Source organism: Pseudopodoces humilis, chromosome 3, assembly GCF_049639895.1.
Source record: "Pseudopodoces humilis isolate 2021_Gansu_Grassland_sample_001 chromosome 3, ASM4963989v1, whole genome shotgun sequence".
NCBI lineage: Eukaryota > Metazoa > Chordata > Aves > Passeriformes > Paridae > Pseudopodoces > Pseudopodoces humilis.
Genome location: NC_142202.1, coordinates 92647835 through 92669774, shown reverse-complemented (window position 1 = coordinate 92669774; position 21940 = coordinate 92647835). Strand labels below are relative to the sequence as shown.

General features: G+C 33.8%; 1 protein-coding gene across 1 annotated transcript in view; it reads right to left on the bottom strand.

Annotated features, from left to right (window-relative positions):
* The window catches only part of CSMD1 (CUB and Sushi multiple domains 1), a 1065588-nt gene that overhangs the window by 169141 nt on the left and 874507 nt on the right, over positions 1-21940 (bottom strand). The window contains exons 24-26 of the mRNA XM_014251392.2: positions 12792-12983; positions 8308-8434; positions 6304-6506 (exon numbers count right to left, since the gene is read on the bottom strand). Coding sequence (XP_014106867.1) covers positions 6304-6506; positions 8308-8434; positions 12792-12983 — 522 coding nt within the window. The remainder of the gene's footprint in view (positions 1-6303; positions 6507-8307; positions 8435-12791; positions 12984-21940) is intronic.

Below are 21940 nucleotides of genomic sequence, written 5' to 3'. Positions count from 1 at the left end.
CCTTCTAATATTAATTTCACTGTTAATCTCCATTTCTCATATACAAAGTTCTAAATTTTAAAAATTATCACTGGTATTTATTAAACATCAAAATGTTCTTTACAGTTTTGGTCTTGCAGCCTCAGAACATTTACAAATTTACAAAAATTCTTTTTATGTATTTGAAACCAATGACCTTTTTATTGTGCCAAATAACACTTGATCCTAATTAAATAGAATACCAAACATTTAAGCACTGATGTGTCATCTAGTACAGCGAACGTTTAGACAAACTGTCAACTTGCCTCCTTTCTGAGTTGTTTTACTTCTCAAGAATCCCAAGAGATTCTGTAACTGCATGAAAATTACAATTCTGATATTTCTTCATTTGGTATTTTGCAAATATCTGAAGGGTATAGAGGTCATATGCATTTATAAGTAATCCAGAAATTAAAAATCACCAGCTTTCTGTCACTGCTCTTCTTTTATAACAGTTAACAAGTACAACATACACACTATAAAGCAAGGGAAGCAATAACTACTTTTTAGGCTGAAGGATGCAAAATCAAACTAAATTACATAGTTGGACTTTAAAAAAATTACTGAGAAAAATTTGATTCCTAAAATGGCATAGCCAGGAGATGAGATGCGAATGCCACTAAGCTGGAAAATAAGTAATTGCTGCTTCTTAGCTCTTGCATATGTGCTCTAGGCCTTAAGCTCAGATGATACTCAGTGAGTTACAGAGTAATTCTCTGTGCAGATTTCCCATCTCTTACTGTCTCATCTGCTCAGATGGAACAAGCTTCTATGTTCATTAAAGATGAAATTCAGAGGTAGGTTCTAGAAGAACAGACAGCTAGGAAAACCACCAGATTGACAAGGAGTTATCAGACCTCCATATGTAGACAGCCACTGTGTTAAGCCTCCCTGACTAATTAAAGAATATTTCAGTCTTATTTTAGATTTTATTTTGTATTTGGTCCTCGAATTATATTTCAAAGTTGATTAAAATTTGAACTGAAAATCAAAAGAAGACTACTTTTGAGAATATGACACTGTCTATTTGCATGCCTGTAAACCTGGGAGCAAAATGGTAGATGTTCGTCTAATTTACCTTTTACATAATTTTCAGTTTATATTCTCTTGTAACTCAAGGAAATAAAATCATCCCTATAATTTTCACTATGTCTGTTGTTGCAATCACGTAAGCCATTTGCTGTAGGGCTGTGCTACAGACACCATTTTATTTCTAGTCCACATGGATATAAAACAATATAGACTTATCCAGGCTTTTAAATTGAACAAGCTTCTCCTGTTTAGTGCATTATGTTTGCATAATAATAAGCTTGAAAAAGAATTATGCATATCAAAGCTGTGGCATACATGGATTTGCAGTGATTTCCGAGTAACATTGTGAAACATCAAAAAATGTTTGCTCTCCAAGAAATAACTCAAATAATGTGTAAATGTACAGATTAAGTACTGTGCAAATTAGCATCAGCAATGTATTTGAATGTCATTTGTCGTCCAAGAATGTAAAAAAAAAAAAGAAACCCAAATGCCAGTGCAGCCTCTTTATTAAAGTTTGGAGCACAAAAAATCATAAGTTTAGAGATAACCACCAAAGTAACCTACAAGATTCATATTTTCTTAGTTCCACAGGAACCAAATGAAGATCTGCTACCCTGCATGAGGCTGAGGATGCCTTCCCCTGGCCATGGATTAGATGATGGATAGGAGTGCAGTGACTGTTTCATTACCATGTTTTCATCACCATGTTATTGTGACCATGAAATGCAACGTTTATCAGACAGCAAAAGCCACTGAACTGTGAAATTATTAGGTTACAGACTTGAAAAGTGCTGAATTCTGATGTCTTGTGTCCTTTTATTTTTGTTTTAACAAGGGATACCTTTACAGATTTCATTTTTATTGAACTCAAAATTTATTTAGTTAAGACAGATACTTGATTATGCATTATGAATTGTAAATTTCTTTAAAAATATTTTTTGTGCTAGCTTCTTCCCCCAAAAATTTAATTGTGAATCAATCTGGAACAATTGCATGATTGCCTAGCAATGAAGATTCTGTCATGGAAATACTTATACTACTTAAATGTGACAATTTAGGCCATTAGGCAAGTGATTAAAAGATATTTCAACAGTGAAGGAACAATTTTCAAGACAACAGTACTCAGTTCAATATAGGTGTCACAGTTACTGTAAAAGTTGCTGAAGACAAATTATCAAAGGAATTGCAAAGCTAGACAAAACCAGAACTCATTGTTTAAACAGGTTTGTCACATAAAGCCTAGTGCCATTAGGAACAACCAAACAGCTGATAGTTAAGCTTTTGCCAGAGGAAGGAAGTTCTCAACAGTGATGTCAGCATCTGACAGAATAATTTCCAAATAATTGTTATAATTACAATTAGTGTAAGTTGCTTACTTTTATAATCATAATTGGTGACTTGTGTTGTTAAGTTAAAGACTTAGGCACCTTTAGTCATCATTGCTTATCTCTGCATATACTTCAAGAGCATAATTTAAAAATATTGAGAAAACAAGCAAACAAAAGAAAAATTAAAAGTGGACTAAACCAACTATACAAAAGCCTTGGTTTTGTATCTTTGCTTTTAATAATATGAGCATCCAAAGTTCTTCTAATAAGACAGAAACAATACAATAAATTGAGAAAAAATGCTTTGCTACTTTATTAGCATCTTGACAGTTGCTTTATACCACCAAAACAAAAGATCACATCTTTGCTTCTATGGAAGCAGAGATAGGCACATTTTTAATTAAAGTGGATGCTTACACAATACTATAACTAAGAAAAAATTACAGTACTGTAGAACCAGTGATAGGCACAGAAAATTATCATAGATAGGTCCGACTCTAGAAAAGCTAGATATCTTCAAGTTTTGTTTTGTTTTGTTTTAATTTTAAGAGTGTGAATAAAATACTTTGGTGATTTGAAATTATTTGACTTGTGGACCAAAATCTATAAAACCACCTAAAGAACTATAAACTCTTTTAGCTGAAGAAAAGGATACAGTTCTCTTAAGTTGTAACAGCTGAGAATTTAGCTGAACAGAAAAAGGATTGACTGTAAGGCTGGAATTAATATTAGGTATTTTTAAACTAAAGCTATCAGAGCCTGTAATAATGACAATATGACTAGAAACTTCCATTGCTGCTCCTATCATCTGTCACCTCTACTGTTTTTGCTAAATACCAAGTAAAAATATTATACAGTTAGAAATAAAAACTCAAACTTCAGGTCAATAAAAGCAATATACCCATTAGCATGGGATACAAGAGCTTTCAGAAGTCTAGAGTAGATGGAGATTTAACTTTCAGGGAAAGATTGATCTGCATTAACATAGGTGACTAGTCTCATTTCAGATGCCTCATCATATCCAAGGTATTAGCACAAGACTGGAAGGTAGGAGATAAACTATGGTTCTGTGACCTTCTGCAGTGGCAGATGGAAACTAGCCAGGATACTTTATGGCATCTCAAAGGAAACTAGATACCTATGAAAAGACAGATAGCATTCATTTCACCTGCCCTTAAATATTCAAAAGTTTGAAAATTACTATTAGTATATCTAGACCTGTAGCTGATCAGAAGAAAAAGGCAACTTTTGATGGAAATTTATCCTGTTTATCTTAGATGTACAGGACAGAATTATGCTAGATTAGGTAGCACTTTTTAATGGTTAACTTCATTCATTAGTTTCTGTTGCCTTGTTCTTTGCAATAAAGAAAGCAAATGCCAAATCTTCCTTATACCCTTTTGCCAGAAAGAGTTGGTGGACATCACTGACTTGTAATGCATAGCTTAAATGAATTTAACCCCCAGAGTAAAGATCAGTTTTGTACACCGAATTTCATTTTTTGTCCTTTTATGCACAACTAAATGGTAATTAGGTTTTAATGAAAAGCATTAGACTGATTACAATTAACATAATCACTCTTGTCAGTTCATGTCCTCATGTTCTACATGCTGAGCTTAGTAGGTAAGACAGGGCACTTTAATGTTCAAACATTTTCAAGATTCAGTTAATTATACTTTTTTCTTTAAAATACCTCTAATTACATTTACAATCAACAGTAAGTAATTTATAGGTGATACTTTCTGATCTACCTTAAGTTACCTTCTCACAGCACCTCTTTTTTAGTCAGACTCATTTATGACATTCTGGAGTGCAAAGTATAAAGACTAATTAGCACATTCACAGTACAGTGAAACAAATTTTCCAGGTGAAAATTAGTGCTTTAATGTTTTGTCTTTAAGTTGCTCATTTGACCTGATACTCTGAAATGTATATCCTCTATCTGATCCCCTGAAGGGCTGTTCACTCATCCCAACTGCATGATCCAATACAGAAGCTGTTTTACTGAAGGTTTTCCAATTCTCTGCAATTCTGAACCTGAAATTTACTTCTTCAATTATAATTAAGAATTAAATTAAATACTCATTAACAAATGCAACACTTGAAAATCTGTCACATGACATGAAGACAAAAAATTTCACCAATTACCTTAATGGAACTTGTAACAAAATGTCTACATCTTCTGCAATTGCCAAAAAAAGAAAACATTTCAGCAATTCAGAAATCTTAAACAGAGAGTTACAAGCTACTAAAGTACTGAAACATCAATATTCTGTGCAGCTTTGCTACAAACTGTCAGGCAGTTTGATTACATGATGAATGCTAAAGAATGTAAAGATTCTCACTTAGCCATAGATTGATTACTTTAAATCCTTTACAGGTCAAGGCAACAGTGGTCGGCTCATGCCTCAACAAGACTAAATAAACTAGTCTGATTTTTAAATTAAATAACTAAACATTAACATATTCCTTAAATATTATTTTTTACTCCTTACAATTAAAAATTAGTAACACATTCCACTTGTCAAGCAGAGTAAATGAAACTATTTTCCCTATACTTGAGCTCTCAGCAGTTCACCACTAATTCCAATTAATTCCAGTAAAATATTCTCTGCAACGGTCAGCATGATCACTCAGCGCATCCATCAGATATTATCTTAGGATGGGAAAATCAGTCATTCTCTCTTAAAGCATTAAATTGTCTTCTACTTGCTCATAGTGGCACTGAAGTTTAAGGAATGTATTAGTAAACCAAACTGCTTAAACATTCCTTTAAAAATCTGTGCATAAAGTTATTTTCGTATAATACAACCTTAAATGTATTTGCTAGTCCTGACAAGAAAAAAAAACAAAACACTTTTATTTCCACAAATGTAAAACTTATTTTATTTTTTTTTAAAAAAACAATGAATAGCAGCATATTATATAGCACACTGGTGAGAAACTTTAGAAACATTTATTTTGCTCTTTGTCTTTAATTCACTGAACATACTTTTAACTAGTTTTTTTTTGGCTTATGAAAGAGTGTTTTGGGAAAGGCAGATACAAGTTTCAGAAAAAGACAGGAAAATGAAGTAAATAGGTAAATCTGAAATGCATTAGAGACTTAGAGACTAGAAAAACCCCAAGTTTACATCTTTATACAAATAATAATGACTGAAAGTTGATTAGAACCCTTTACTTCTGAATGATGTCATCTATGGAGAACAATAGTTCTACTCACACACATTAATTCATAATTTTCCTATGTCTTGATGAGAAATACATACATTATATTTAGACATATAAGGTGGCAATTACCGAATCAAAGACAGTGTCCTGTGTCCTATCCCCAGTCTTTAGGTCAAAATAACACAGAAAAACTTCACATACCCGGTTTTAAAATACTGATCACTTGAACAATATTGATAATAATTTCTCTATGAAAAGAGAAGCTTTCACTTTATACCTAAAGATCAATTTGATCAGTTTAATAGAAAATTTTAAAATGCATTTCAGTAATCATGCACCATGCAGACAATGTTCTGAGAAAAAAAAAAGCCAACCAACATAAACCATAAACATTAAATAATACATTGTGAGGTAACACTGGTGGGAATATTTAAAATACGGTGCAGAAGAAAAGTTTGTATGTGCAGACCCTATTTAACTTGTTAAGTATTGCTGATTAGATAAAGCTAGGTATGTGGTTGATGTGGAAAACCAGGAATAAAAAACCTAAAACAATCAATATAAATCCAAAAATTCTCCCTAGTTGTAGCCATTTGCATAAACATCTAACATAATTAAAATAATATAATCTCTTTTCTGCTAAAGACTGAGGAAGTTGCAAAAGAGTTGAGAAAGAGTTAATAAGTGTAGGAACAATGTATATGAATAGGGTATGAAATTATTATATTTGAGAAGGAAAATATTTACATACTTGAAAACTGGATGGAGAAGCCTGACTTGCTGATGAAGAAATCACTGTCAAATTGTAATGTTAATGAGTTGAAAGTGCTGTGAATATCCTCTGGAAGAGCCGAGCCACTCCACTCTTTGAGAAGTATGCTGCTCTCAACAGGCCCATCCCATACCTTCAAGATGTCATGAGCAGCCTCAGTATCAAAAACAATAAAATGCAAACTGCAAAGAAAAAGTAAAAGTACTGTGCATTACTTGTTAAAGACAATTCCATGAAACTCCAAGCAATCATTCCCAAATTGTAGTTTTAAGATACTGTTTAGGACTGAGGACCTTCTTGTCCTGCAGAGTTATTAACTTTTACTGTTGAACAAGCTGGTCTTGTAAGAGTCATGAAGTTCTGTTTCACAAATGTCTGAATGACAGAAAATGCCATTACGGGGCATAAGTCCTCAAGATTTAATTTATAAGTCTATAAATTATCTTATTTTTATGATGACTATTTTAAGGTGTGCAAATTATGATTTGATCAAAGATTTCCCCTTTTTATTCAAATGAAGATAGCAAGAATGCTGTTTTGCTTGAATTATATGCAACTGAAAAAATGTAGCAGCTACTAGACAGTAGAACACATAGCACAAGAGGTCCTGTCAGCATGGCATTTCCTTTCCTACACAAAAAAGAGAAAAATATTATAGATTGGCTTTTTGCTAAAATTCATAAAATATAAAACTTGTATTATAATACAATAATCTGTATGTATCATCAGGTGAAGAATTATATTTACTAAGATGTTCAGGAATGTTATCTTATAAATCAAAATACGTGCATTGTCTCCAAGTCCTGAATGTTTACATTCTGAATACTGAAGAACTCTAATAGATAAATATCAAAAAGTCTCCTTTTTTTGTTTCAAGTACTTGTGCATTGACATTTCTTCATCTTATAAGTCATTAACTGGAAATTATTAATTTGAAAATTGTTATTTAAACAAAAATGATGCATTGAAAAAACCCATGATGGAGTAAATTCAGTATTTGGATAAGTGAAACAGGATTACAAAAAAGGGAGGAAAAAACCTGCAACTGAATAATTCGTCATTTAATTATATTGTTTTGCCTGTGAGTCCCTTTCAAATCAGAATATTCTGTGATTATTTTTGTCTTCCAGAGCAACACATTCTGAAGGCCTGCTCCTGAAGAGGTGGCTGGCTATCACCTACCAATAGGCAATAGAGAATAAATCTTTTTTTTTTCCTCTGCTTCCATGCATGGACCTTTGCTTTTGTTTTATTAAACTGAGTTTATTTTGACTCACAAGGGGCTTTGTCAATGTTATTTTCTCCCTCCCCCATCCTGCTGAGGAAGGACAATGTCAGCCCACCACAGACATTTTCAGGGCCCAATGTGGGTCTTGATATGACTTAAGTTTCGTATGAAGGTTCTATACCTATAGTATCAAATAGGCGTCATGTTCCTGTGCAGGTCACGGAGTTTGTTGGTTTCACTGATTAACTCTTCATTTTGCTGCATTTGGGCATATGTTCATTCAAGTAATGGGTTTGTGCTTTGCCCAGGCACTGATGGCCTTGGTGTGCTGGCAGGGCTATCTTGTGGGGAGGATGAGGGAATGCAACATTCTTTTTCTACCTGTGATTCATGGAAATTCATTCATTATATGGATTCCTGAGGTTCTTGTTCACCCTTATGTGAGCTATTTAACACTACTAATTAACACTGAAACATATTCTGGGGTTTGTGGAATCTGGTGTTGTGCTGGTGCAAAATACAACCTTAGAGTGAGGTGATACTCGAATGAGCCTTGAATGCTGCTTATCTTGTTCCACATCCAGGGACTTTACACCTGAACAGGCAGGCAACATTGGAAAACCGATGCAACACCTTATAGAAGGATACCTTGACTATGCCAGTGAAAACAAGCAGCTTGTGTAGAAAAATATGAGAATGACAAAAAATTTATAAAATACTGAAGCTAACCAGAGACATTGAAATTAAGCATGTACCTTATTGTCTTTCCTGGATCTGCTTCAATAATCCAAGTGCAATGGAGATTGTTGTCATATGGTGCTGGGTAACCAGGGGACAAAATACGCCCCGATGTAGCAGCATGAATTTGACCACCACACTCAGCTGCAAAATAAGGATTAAATTTCTAATGACACCATAGTAATTGGCACTTCCATTTTCCATCCATTCCACATCTCTGTGTTTTCTAAAAAGTTAACAGAATGACCTAATACTTCTGAAGTATTGCACATACATACAAACCAAGACATGTACATAAGTTAAAAATGAACACAATTATCTCATTCCTACATTGTTATAAAGAAATAAAGCATAATTCTGTAATTCTGTTAATCAACTGACCAGACTGGTTCAATATGTACTGGGACTACAAAAGCACAATTTTAGCATTAGCAAGACAGCAAAAATGTTTCAGAAATTTCCCATCTAACATGCTTAGCTTTTCTAACAATGAGTGTTTGAATTCAAATTTTGGAGCATTGAATTTTATAATTAAAATAGCTGTCTGTTTTGCTGTAATGTCAAAATTATTTTAGTGTAATGTTTTCAAGTAACTTCTATATAACTTCAGGTTTAATTACACCAAAAAGCAGTAAGTATTGACTAGCAATTTCCTTTGGTATTTAAAAATTTAAATGCCATATGCTTGCAAAGCAAGAGACTAAATCAGAAAGCTATGATTTGATAGTACATGGCATCTGGTTTAAAACATTTTTACTATCAATGCTATTTTTGTGGAGAGAACAACAGCAACACTAAGCATCCATAATCAAATTATTGTTATGTTGCTTGTTAAGAGCATCATGCTGGCCAGTGAAAAGACACACCCTGATGAAAGAGAACTGTGTAACAGGCATCTGCCACTGAACTAAAAAGGGTCAGTGATTCTTCAGTTAAGTGATATACTTGAATTTCTACTCCATTCATAGTGTTTCCTTACAAGTAGTGTTGTTAAGAAACCTACTGTGGGGATTTATTCAAGCACAGTTGTACAGCAAGCATAATAAGACAGAGATGATGAAAAAAACATTGCAGTTGGACCAAATAATCAGCAGTACTCCTAACAAATATTAATCTTTGTACATGCCACCAAGTCACTGCTCACAACCAAGTTGTTACCATGAGGGAAAATTACCATAGAGGAAATAAGGTGACATTTACTTATTTATCCTGCTGGTTTGATCACTCAAAACACTACATTCTATATACAGAACACAGCAGGAAGCAAATTTAGTACAAAATTTCTTCAAATGTAACCCACTTCTAGGATTTCAATAAATTTCCATTATAAAAAATGTTTGGATTGCAATAATCACTATTGTGATTATGTGGTAGATAACTACAGATAAGAAATTACTGATACAGTACTGGATTTATCAAAGAACTAAATTTAACTCAGTGAACTAATTGACATACTTGATTTAAAATTCTGAAAAGGCTCATTAGGAAAAGAATACATAATAAAATTTGGGATGATGCATTATGTATTTCATATATATATATATAATCTATTTTATGAGTAGATTGAAAGTAAATTTTCAGAAGTTATTATAAAAACAATTCAAAAACTTTATGTTCCCATATCCAGAAATGAGCACACTGCAAAATTAGCACCTCAAAGAATATACAACTATACTATAACTAGAAGAAGTGACTTAAACATTTCTGGTAACTTCTAGAGGAGGAATCAAAAGAATTCCTTTGCTTTCTTCATTAAGTTTTAGAACATAGAAAAAATGAGAATGAATGCTGAAACCAGTATAACAGTTTATCACTAAAAATTAGTAAGTGTAAATGTGTGGAATATGTCTATGTATAGGCTTGATTTTTTTTTTGTCAATGAGACTCAAGGCTAGTGAATACAATAACGAATGTAAATTTCACTAAAGAGAACTGCAAATACCAAATGCTGATCTAGTCTATGACCAAAAATAATACATCTCCACACACAAAGATTTTAAGAAAATGTTTCTAAGAAAGAAAGTGATGTTTAGAATTTCATGCCAACTTCAGAAAAAGGAAGAAAAATAAGTCATTCAAATCAGAGGAGAAAAAGATAAAACTGTGATAATATAAGATAAAAGTGGTGGAAGAATAGATTTTATAAGTCTAAAAGGGCAGGGAAGCAAGACCTAAATAATCTGCAGATATATAACTGAGTTTTCAGTAGTCTTCTTTGTAAGCTTTCCTGTGCACAGAACAGTAAAAGCTCCCCATAATTTAATGAAGATAGACTGTAAAAGATTGTTTAGAAGGAAACACTTGTAGAAGATTTTAAGGGAGAAGAGTGAACATTTGATTTCTTGGGAAACTAATCAATGGTCCAGAAGAGATTTAAACTAGAAATAAGAAGAGGTAGTTTATGAAGAACTGATGCAATTCCAAAACTTTATTTTAAGGAAAGGAACAAGGACAGTAATTAAAAATATATAGAGAGAGATAAAAGCACATAGAAAAATACCTTTTGGTTGAACAGGCAGAAAGTAAGACTGAAAAGACTCAGGATACCAAAAGAAAGCTGATTATTCTATTGATTGAGGGACAATAGATTAGAAATAAGAGATGAAATAAGATTCTCAAGAAATTTTGGCACAAATTATTTCAAAAGATTGGATATAAAATACAGAAACCAAATCTATTAATGCAAGGTACAAAATCAAAGTACAAAGATAAAAAAGAAGAAGAAAAAAGATTAAGTGGGTATCTTGACTGAAATATACAACCTTAAAAGTATATTGGTATGAAGGAAACTGGAAATACAGGTGGAAATATGTGACTAGAAGGGCATTACATGGTAAGAATGCAGTAATAATCTAAATAAAGTCTGAGTGAAAAACCATACATGTTCATCAAAAGTATTTTGAAGAACGATCATGAAAGATGTGCTCCTGGAGCAAAGATGGCAATTTTGTTTAGATTTGCTTGATCCAGGGTTCTTAGCTTCCTCCAGGTCAGGAGGAATTGAAATACACTGGAATTTTTTTTTTTAATTACTGTTATTTTAATTGCTATATTTTTGTGATTTTTGCGTCCCACATATAGAAGACAAATCATCGTACAAAGAAGAGGAAACAGGTAGGTGGTTGGTATTTTTCACCTAATAGACTTGAAACCAACAAGTATTTTAGTGTTGATTCTAACTCTTAGTTGAACACAGGCACAAAAAACTATTGCAGAAAATGACCTTAGAGAAATGACTTCATTTAAACTATATGGGGAAATAGGCAAAGGTAGGACTAATTATGGGTCTTCTCTACAAAAGGGCAAACTTAGAGGAAAAGGAAGCTAACCAATTAAACTGAAGGGCATGAGGACTTGAATGCATAAAGAGCCTGAAAAAGTCTTTAAAAAAACTGTATCATTGTTTTGACCTCTTATATATGTAGAAGGAAACTTACAGATAAAATTCTAGAATCAAGCGGGGAAAATAACCTCTACTAAGACAGCCGAAATGCTGTTCACTGATGTTTTCCTGGCACTTACCTTCAGCTTAAGATGAATATTTGAAAGGAAGGGTGCTTTCTCTTCTGTAGACAGGTTTGTGAATGTCTTCAGCAGGAAGCAGGCTCTGGAATGGAGAATGTAGCCCCCAAAATGGGAGAAAGGCAACAAGCAAAGACCCTGTAGGTGAGGTGAGTGCTGAAAGCCATTTGTGACCTGCCAGAAGCAGGCAGCAGAGGCAAAAACCAAGTATCAGAAGACACATAAAAGGAAAGACTCATGGGAGCTCCATGTGAAAATTGAAGTCAGGAAGTCGTTGGCAATTGCTGGACTGGAAAGCAAAACTAGAGGACGCAAAGTGCCTAGTAAAGGCACAGTGGATAACAGCTATACAGGGGCTCAGTTATTCTGCATGTTGGCTAGTAATTCTCTATTTAGCATTTATATTGGTTGTAATGGAACAAAATTTTAGGCATTTGAAAACATGATATTTCCAGAAAAGATCTACCTCAAGGCTTTGAAAGATGGTGTATCTTAGCACAGCAACAAGGACTGCAGAGCACACGGATAAAAAAATTCAGTAACGTGGGATGAAAATTAGAAATAAAATTCATAGAAATGAAATGCCGAAATAATATCTGATGAAAAAAGATGAGAAAAAAAGCCTACATTATTTGTTTTATGATGAGGCTATCTTAGTTTATGAAGTGTTTAGACAATATAATTGCCTGTGACAGTATATCAGACTCAGTGACCCAGGGCTTCATCAGAACCAAAGTAGTAGTCCTCCATCAAAGGCTGCTCTATAGAAAAAAATGTTTTACGGTAGTTTTATAACCATTAATAGCAAGCCACCTATTTCAGAGAAGTTATACTTCCATGTCCACATTGATCTTTACTTGAAATTTAAAATATCTTTGCACCATTATCATCTCATGAAGTAAAGAAAGACACAATATTTCGGTATTTTTCTTGAAACACTGGCTCAATCATACCAGAATGTTGTAACAATCCATATTACCTATGCAAGTAGGCAAAGGTTTGTCCCAAACTCTTCGATCTCCACTTAAGCAGGTCATAATACTACTACCATGCATTGTATAGCCAGGATTACAGCTGTATAAAATGACAGTGTCTATAAAATGTCCTTCATCTCGTATCTTGTAGCCATAATTTGGTATGCCAGGATCTTCACACTTTACTAAGTCAAAACCTACAAACAGAAATGGGGAAAGAAGGAAAAAAAGACATGGAGATATAAAGACCAAATAAAATATGCTGGTAACAAATCTGATTCTGATGCAAATTATATTCTCATGATTCAATGACATTAGATGTATGCACAGTGACCAAAGATAACTGGTATATAATTTAGGTAAATCAGAAACTGAAAGACTAGGAACTAATTATTGACTTGATATTTGATTATGACATTTGCTTATTGAAGAAAGCATCTTATCTATATTCTTCTAAAATAGATTGGTGAGAAATTAATTAATTTATACCACTTCTGTGTTTCACTCTTTTTTATTCACTGAGAAGGAAATACTGATCTTGGTTTCGGCATGAAGTAGCATGGGATGAGCAGATCTGCTCTGAGCACCTACAACTCTTTCTGCATTTTATGCATTACTCTCCTCATTGTCTTCATAAAGCATTGCTAATATGTAAAGATGCATTCTTTATCACTTCTTTAGTTTCAGTTCCTGTTCTTGGAATAATAGAAAGACTGGTTCCAAATTTATCTGTCTTAATTACAAATTCTTCTTCCTTGTGGATTCTTCTTCATTACTTCCATGTCCCCAAACCAAAGAAGTAATTCTGACTTTACAAATAGTTTCCATTTTGCTGTCCTTGCTTTACTGAACATCTTATTTAAGTGGTTCTAAATCAGGCTGTTGGTCTTCAGTTTTCTGATTTCAGTGCATTCTCTACACGAGGCTGCTCGGGGAAGCTGTGGATATCACCTCCCTAGAAGTGTTCAAGGCCATGCTGGATGTGGCTTTGACCAACCTGTTCTAGTGGAAGATAACCTTACCGACATGTAAGGCCCCAAGAAATTTGATCTCTAAGACTTTTAAAAGGGCTTAGAGTTGTTCATGTACTCTGAGTTAGACGCATGGGAGAAATACTAACAAGATACCCAAAAGATCAGAATAACAAAAAAAGCTTTGACTGGCACCTTTGGAAAATCAGAGAACTTTGGCAAAAGGTTTCGTGCAGCATTCAATCAATATGAAACAAACACTTCTCAAAGCATTAACTTGGCCCATTCAATTTAGCAAACTCCAAACCTGATCAATTTTAAGTTTCTCAAAACATTACCCAAATCCCAAGATGAGGTAATTAGGAGAGAAAGAGAGAGACAGAAAAGACAGACAGGTAGAAAAGAACAAACATAGTCATCACTCCTGGTTCCACTGGTGTTCAGCTGATAGATGTTCCAAGAGGAAGTGGGGTCAAATGTGCTTGCCTTGTGTCTTGCTTTAAGTACCCTTTGGCTTTTCCTGGGCACTTCCCCAGCTGGGGATTGCAGTCATTTGGCCACACAGGAGCTGGGTTAGGTGCTCCAGGGGCAGGTGTGGAGCATTTCCTCCAGTGTGCCAGGGACTGGCAGCCACTGCAGGCTGGGATACAGGCTGGGGGAAGGGTGGGGTGTAAGGGGCGGCTCATCACCTCACCACAGCAAGACCCGAGCTGCCCCTTGCCACACACATATCCACACACCCACACACACCCCTGAATGCTTCAAGCCAGCAACCCTTCCAGGCTCTCACGCCATAGCAAGAGGGTTGGAACTAGATGATCTCTAAGGCCCCTTCAAGCACAAACCATTTTATGATTCTGTGAAGTCCTTCACTAAGTAGTAAATAACATATCTACAGACAGCCTTTAATTATTTTACAAATACACAAGCTAGAGTTGGTATCATATTTTTCTTGTTGCATTTCTTTTGGAAGTGAGATCAATCACAGTTGAAAAAACTGCAAGGAGTCTATGGAGCTTTTCTTCCTGTAGAGATGCTAAAGATATCCATCAACTGACACTGCTGAAAACACAAAACCTTTGTTTTCTCTGTTCATTAATTGGGTACAAAGGTCGGGATTTACGTGTTATAACTCAGGATTCTGAAAGTTAGAAGGTTAAGTCTGAACTAGTCTAGGCCACTTCAATTGTCAGTAGAAAAATATATGTATCTAGAAACCAATCGACCCCTTAAATCAACAGGTGTTCACATCAGTTGGCTCAATCAGCTCCTGCAGACATTTATTTTCTTACCTTTTATTTTAACTGAGCCCATGTTCTTTCTTTATATAGTAGGCCAGAACTAAATGCTGTTCTATCACATAGATACTGCATCTCTCTCTCTGTCCTAATGTCTACAGAAACACGAGGCCTCAGGAACAATAAGAATAGTCTGACTACGGTCATGATGTCTTAAATTCAATTATCCTTTAAAAGCGCATGGCTGTTTATAACTCCCTTCCAGGGAATTGAGCTATATGTCTACTGTATTAGGCCTGAGATTGTTTGGGAAAGTCCTAGACAGAAGGCAGCAAGATAGAGGCATGTTAGCATTTACTCTAGCATTTTGTCAGTCTAAAGAATCACTTCCCCATACTCATGCCCTGAAAATACTTAGTTTACTAGCAAAGCTATATTCTTTTTATCAGATGGAGTTGTCTATAATCACACACAGTACAAAAGGATTGTAGAAATTTTTCATTATTACCTTACTAAAAGATTATTTCTCTCTGAATATTTGCACATCCTTGCAATTTGTTTTTGGGGTAAAAAAAAAAAAAAAAAAAAAAGGAGTGTCAATCATTTTAACTGTCACTCAGCAATGATTATATCAACACTGACATCTAAACAGTTTTCTGTCTTTTCGAGTTAAAGCATCTTATGGAGTATGATTAATCTTATCCTAAGGGAAAAAAAGGTAGATTGGATGGACTGGACAATTCTAAAAAAATATATTTCTCTTCACACCCTATAAAGAATCAAGACAATTTGATCATTCAGATGAGCTAAACTTCACATAACATAACTATATTTCATTATTTTAATCTCCTTATTAAACATACAGAGGCATTTATGTAAAACCCTGAAAATGTAAACTGATAGATAGCAAAATATTTTAATGCTGATTTGACAGCATGAGCCAGTGTAAAACTATTTCTTCGACACTGCTCTTAAACACCTTCTCATTCTTTATTAGATGCAACATTTGGTTATCAAATGCAGTGATATGTGATTGACAGATGAAATTCCCTTGATTAAAGAATTAAATATTAAAGAATTAAAGATTAAAGAATTTACTTGTGCCTCATGAAAAACTTTCCATAACACCATTAAAGAGATTCATTCTCCAATACCTTGTACCACATAAAGAAGACAAGGTTGTCAGGGAGAGGTAGTATCTTTTATAAATCCAACAGACAAATTTGGGTGAAATGAAATGAACTTTTGAATGAACCAGCCTTCCTAGTCTGCTATACAGCCATCTTCACTAAAGAAGGTATAAATGGGATAAAAATGTTGTTCTGACTTGCTATAATTTCTTGTATTCCAGTTAGCATTCAGTTTTGCACATGGTGTAAACATACATGATAGAAGTAAAGAGTTAAAGAGATCATATCACAAGCTTTAGAAGCCTACCATAGGGTGCCTGAACACCTACCATAGCCTGCTTGCACTTTGTCTAATCTTACTTGAAACAGGACTGAGGAACACAAAATATATTTTTGTTTTTATTTTGTCTTATTAATCATTCAGATCATCATTGTAAGTCACTTATATCTTTCAGTATCTACAAACATAAGATATTTCACCTTTTTTGTTGTTGTTTTTTTTGCCTGTGAACAGTTTTTCACCTGTCTGTCCCAAGGTAAATTGCCTACTTCTTCAAGAGCCTTACACTCTACAGTTACTCACTGTACTGCATTTTTATATTTGGAAACAACAAAGTACCTCTGAAAATTAGAAATAGAAAACACAACTTTGTTAAAAAAAACTCTGAGTACACTGTGGCACATACAGGAATTTCTCAGCCTCTACATATGTCAAAGAACATGACGTCCCTTCCAGAAATACAATGATTTTTAAAATATTTTTTAAATCTTATTTTTAAGATTTTTAAGACTTGGAAGCAACAAGAGAGTTAAGATTTTTCAGTTGATTATAAACCCAAATCAAATATTTATTTGGGGTAAAGTGTTAGATAAGATGGTTGTAGAGAACATAACAAGGCACTGTGTTAAGTATCAGAATTTAATTTCCTATTTCAAAGACAATAAATTAAAAGAAAATATGCAAATAAAAAATATCTAACTGCAAGCGAAAATATAAAACCTAAATTTTAGGATCCTTGAGACACTAAACCCTTCAGTATTTCCTGGTTTATTTAGATTATTCAAACATTTTTATCAAAAAGAACACCTTGATTTAAATTTTTATTTTTCATGTCTATCTATGTTATTGATAACTCATTAAGAGTTTAGCAGTACTCTTAATTTTCAGGTTTGTTTGCACAGTAAAAAATTGGGGGAAAAAATTAATTTGAACAATCAGTGTGGCAAAATAAAAATCATTATTACTTTTTGTATTTCAAGAATAAATCCTTCAAAAACATCCAACAGACTAATTACTGGCATTTATGCCAAATTCTTAAAATGACACTTTGAATACTCTAGAAAAAACTGTAAAAATGACAGTACACCGTTTGCAGCCCCATGTTCACCACATTTCTCCACCAGCAAGACAACCACTGTTTATCAGTAAGCCTATTAAAAACTGGAGTATTTCACATGCATGTAGGTGCTGTTCATCATGTGCAAACACAGCAGTATCTTGCCCTGTGCTCTTCTTCCCCAGTTTCTTCCCCTTCCTCTCGTACGCAAAACACAACTTTTAATTCCTTTTTTTACTGATTGTTTTGTAAATCTGGAGTAATTTATCATAAAAGATCATATTTTTGTGAAATATCATTGTAGAAATGTTTCAACAGAACTTCTTTGTTAAAGTAGATGCCATGAACTTTTACAATGGGGGAGTACGGTCATGAGTTCCACACAATCACAGTACTCGGGTTTACCTGACATTGCAGCAAGTCAGCATCAGAGAAATTCTGCCAAGATTCTTACTGCTGAGAAAGATTATTGTATTGGCAAATTGCTGCCAATTATCTTATTCTTGAGTTTCATTATAGGATTGTCAGAACAATGAATGCATAAAAGCATGCTAAATTAAAACCAAAACAGCCAGAATACATCTTGATGATTGGCTGTAACCTCCTGGCACTATTCAATGCAATTTACTCTGTCACATTTGATGTAAATAATCAGGAAGATAGAAACATCATTTGTCAGGGTAGAAATCATTGACATATCTGTAAATATATGTAGACTATTAATTACAACTTCTTTCAACTCAGTTTAATTATGATGGGCACTGTGGTACTAGCTACATTAGTAAGCAGTACAGTATAACAAAAGTAAATCTGGGCAGCAAAGCAATGAAGCTGAGGATTTGATGTTCATTGTATGTGCACTCATGTTTTTTTCCTTGGACTAATGTTTCTGTCCATTAATGGGCGGAATATGCTATGTTCATCCATGAAGCACAACTCTCTGTCCAGCTTCAAGATTGTACCCTCCAAAGCCTGTCATCAATACAAAGAAGAGAGAGTTCATTTTGCATCTTCAAGGGAAAATTTCAGGGGTTCTGTATTGAAGAGTATACTCACAAAAGAAGTTGACAACATCCTGAGATATCTACAAATCTTCCCTTCACTTACTTTGAAAGGTAGAATACAGTTTACTTACTATATATAGATACATGTGTGTTTACACTGCATGTAAACCTACAGTGGCAATATGAAAAATATGTAATCTAAACCAATTTCCTACTAGAAGAAGTCCTAAGGTATTTTTAAGCAATCACCCTCCTAAAGCCAGACACTGAAAAAGTAAGCACCTAAAAGGTGCATTAGCAGCTTTTAGGTACTTGATCCCTAATTTGAAACTCTAACCTTGAGTTCAACACTAACTATCTATGAATGGACAAAAGCAACAAAGACACTCTGAATTGTGAGCTACGGTACTCATCCAAATTTTACTTCCTACACAAAGGTATGTTGATGTATGTTACATTGTGACTGATTTAGTAGAACATGTAAGCACACTGTTATTAGTGAAAAGAATATAAGACAAGAAATTAGGCTGTAGGCCTTATTTCTTCCTTTTTTTTTTCTTTCTTAGTAATCTTTGTTGATGTTTTGTAAAAAGCATACTGTGTCAATTAAAACTGCACTAATGGAGATGGAAGACAACAATTTTAAAAAAGAGGAAATACTTGAAATAACAATAAAATAAATGTAATATCATAGCCCTTAATACTGTGGTCCCATGGTGAAATTTTTTTCAACTGATTTTGATTTTTTAACTTTATTTACAGCTATGTTGAATTCATTATTGTTTGTCAATGCCATGTTGACTTTATGCCAAATCATATATAAAACTACCATAAAAGCACAAAATGCATACAAGTTTTCTTCTGTATGCACTCATTAATTTTACCAAATTCTTTCATGTGTTTGTGACAGATTTAGATCAGATTTGCGCTGCTGGGCATCTTCATGCTGCATCAATTAACTTTTAAGAAGACCATGGAACCTTGGCTTCAGATATGATCCCAGAACACTGTAACCACCAAAAAAATAATTTCTTCTTGTAAATTCAAAAGCATGAACCTGTGCTGTAACTTCGGTGAACTCTGCTACTTTGTAGTAAGAACTCTAAATGGAAAGCCTCAAGACAAAACTTTAAAGACGTTTTAAAAGATATGTCAGCTGGGTTATTTTCAAAACTTTATCTGTCTAATGTAAAGATGAACAGGTACTTATAACACAAAAACTATAGCATGTAGGTGTAGATCAACAGTATGAATAATCCTGGCTTGGATGAATAAGTTTATACTCAGATAATTTCCTGATAATATTACTGTTTTTTAAAGATGAATAAATACTATTACAACAAAAATACTATTAATTGCTAAGAAAATTACATCAGGCAGGCCATGAGGGGTTAATTATTTTGAACGCAGTACGGGTTTTGCAGCTTATATATTAAAAACCAAAGGGACACCAAATACTCTTTAATAATCTCTAATAATCATATTACTATAATGTAAGTATAGACTGGGTGGTCTCTGCACATGCCCAATGTGAAAAGGCACTGTTTTCTTTTCTGCTTGCAATGGAAGACAGAACACACAAATAACATATAACTTATCTTCAGCTTCTTACATTGATGTGATAAAAGATTTCAGGATGACTTCAAAAGAAGAAGGATAAGTGCATATAAAAATTTATTTCAGTACACACAAGGAAATATTAACATGTTTTATTATAAAGGTACTATGAAAACATTGGAAACACTAGTAACTCTTTCAGAGAAGCCTACATCAGAGGTCATGTAAGCACATAAATGTTGCCTATATGCTTAACAGAATCTTTTTGAACTACTAAAGAATAATTGAAAGTATGAAAGGGTATTTCAGTTAATGTTCAAAATATATAATGGATTTCTAAATGCATGTAAATGTCAAAAAATACTCATTCTGCATTTTCATTCTTTCTTGGAACCATTTATGTGCAACTCTGTCCTGAAACCTACAGCTGTAGGAAAAGAAAATGTACTGGAAAATTTCCAATTACAAAATCTCTACCTAATTAGAATGAGAGAAAAATCTATAGAAAGAAGTGTGTTTGGATAATGTGGCTATAGTGAGGTATCAGAAACTACTGCTTTGTATCCTTTGGAAACTGAGATACATACTTTTAATTTCTCAAAAGCTTTGCAATCAATTGGCAATTAATTTTGACTGCATAGATGAGACAGTCATTCAATGGATAATACTTTCTAATAGTAACTTCAGCAATTCTTAACATGAGCAACACATAAAAAATTTATGTAAACCTGCAAAACATGTAAAATAGAGAAGTTAGGACATGTTGTTAATCCCTTTTGAACATACAATGAAAATAATTATTTTCTGTAATTTTATCCTGTTAAAAATATATTGCAAAAAATTCTGAGGCACTTCCCCACCCATTTCAAACCAGGTTCTTTGTGTCCATGTATCCTATTCAAAAATTTTGTTCTCCCTGTCTCAGCTACAATGTCCCCACATACAAATTGAAAATTTAAGAAGCGAGTTAAATATGGGTAGACAGGTAGCAGGAGACAGGTTTTTATCAATTTATTGACAGACAATACATAAATAATAATACTTAAAAGAGATTGATATGCAAATATATGTGCCTGCAGCAAGATGACTGCTGTGCATATATAGAAAGCACACAAACAAACTTTGCAATCAGCAAGGAAGTGAATAATTAATCACAATTTATACTCCATATAAGAAGCAGGGATTAAAGGTGAAATTCCATGTGAGTTTAAGAACTCTAACTTCAAGTATCTATGGAAAGATATCTTCAGGATCTCCATGTGTACACCCTCTTTTATAATCAGTGGGGACATGAATGATACAGCTGCTACTTAAAAGTGTTCTGTAGGTGGCTTGTTAGAAGAGACTGGTTATCCTTTTTCTGGGAGAGGGGAAAGAAAAGCAGAAGAAAGAACATGAACACACACTTTTTTCCCCCCCTGTGTTCTATAGTGCAAGATACTTTGACTTAACACATAGCAACCACTTAAGTGTTTGCAAATTCATTCATTATCTCACAGTCTTTTCTAAAATACTCATCCTTAGAGGAATAAAGTCACCATGAATGTAAAGGATGGATTAAAAGGGGAAAAAACATTGTACAAGATTATAAAAGCAGTATGGCACAGACAGGACTGAAAGTTAAAAGAATCCCTTCAATTGTGTTGATTCCTTCACACACTGACAGGTGAACCACAGGCACACATCACCTGTTATTCTGGCTAGTGGTATCGCGTCCAACACTTCTGAAAATTAATTTCTCATTACACTGTGGTGAAGAACTGAATAATAAGAAACACATAAATCATGTCTACCTTTCATCATCCTGTTTTAAACAACTCTTCCCATCTAGAAACTTTATGGAATTGGAAGAAATAGAAATAAATAGGTTTATAGCATTCATCTTTAGCTATCTGATCCAAATATTCTTCTCTTTAC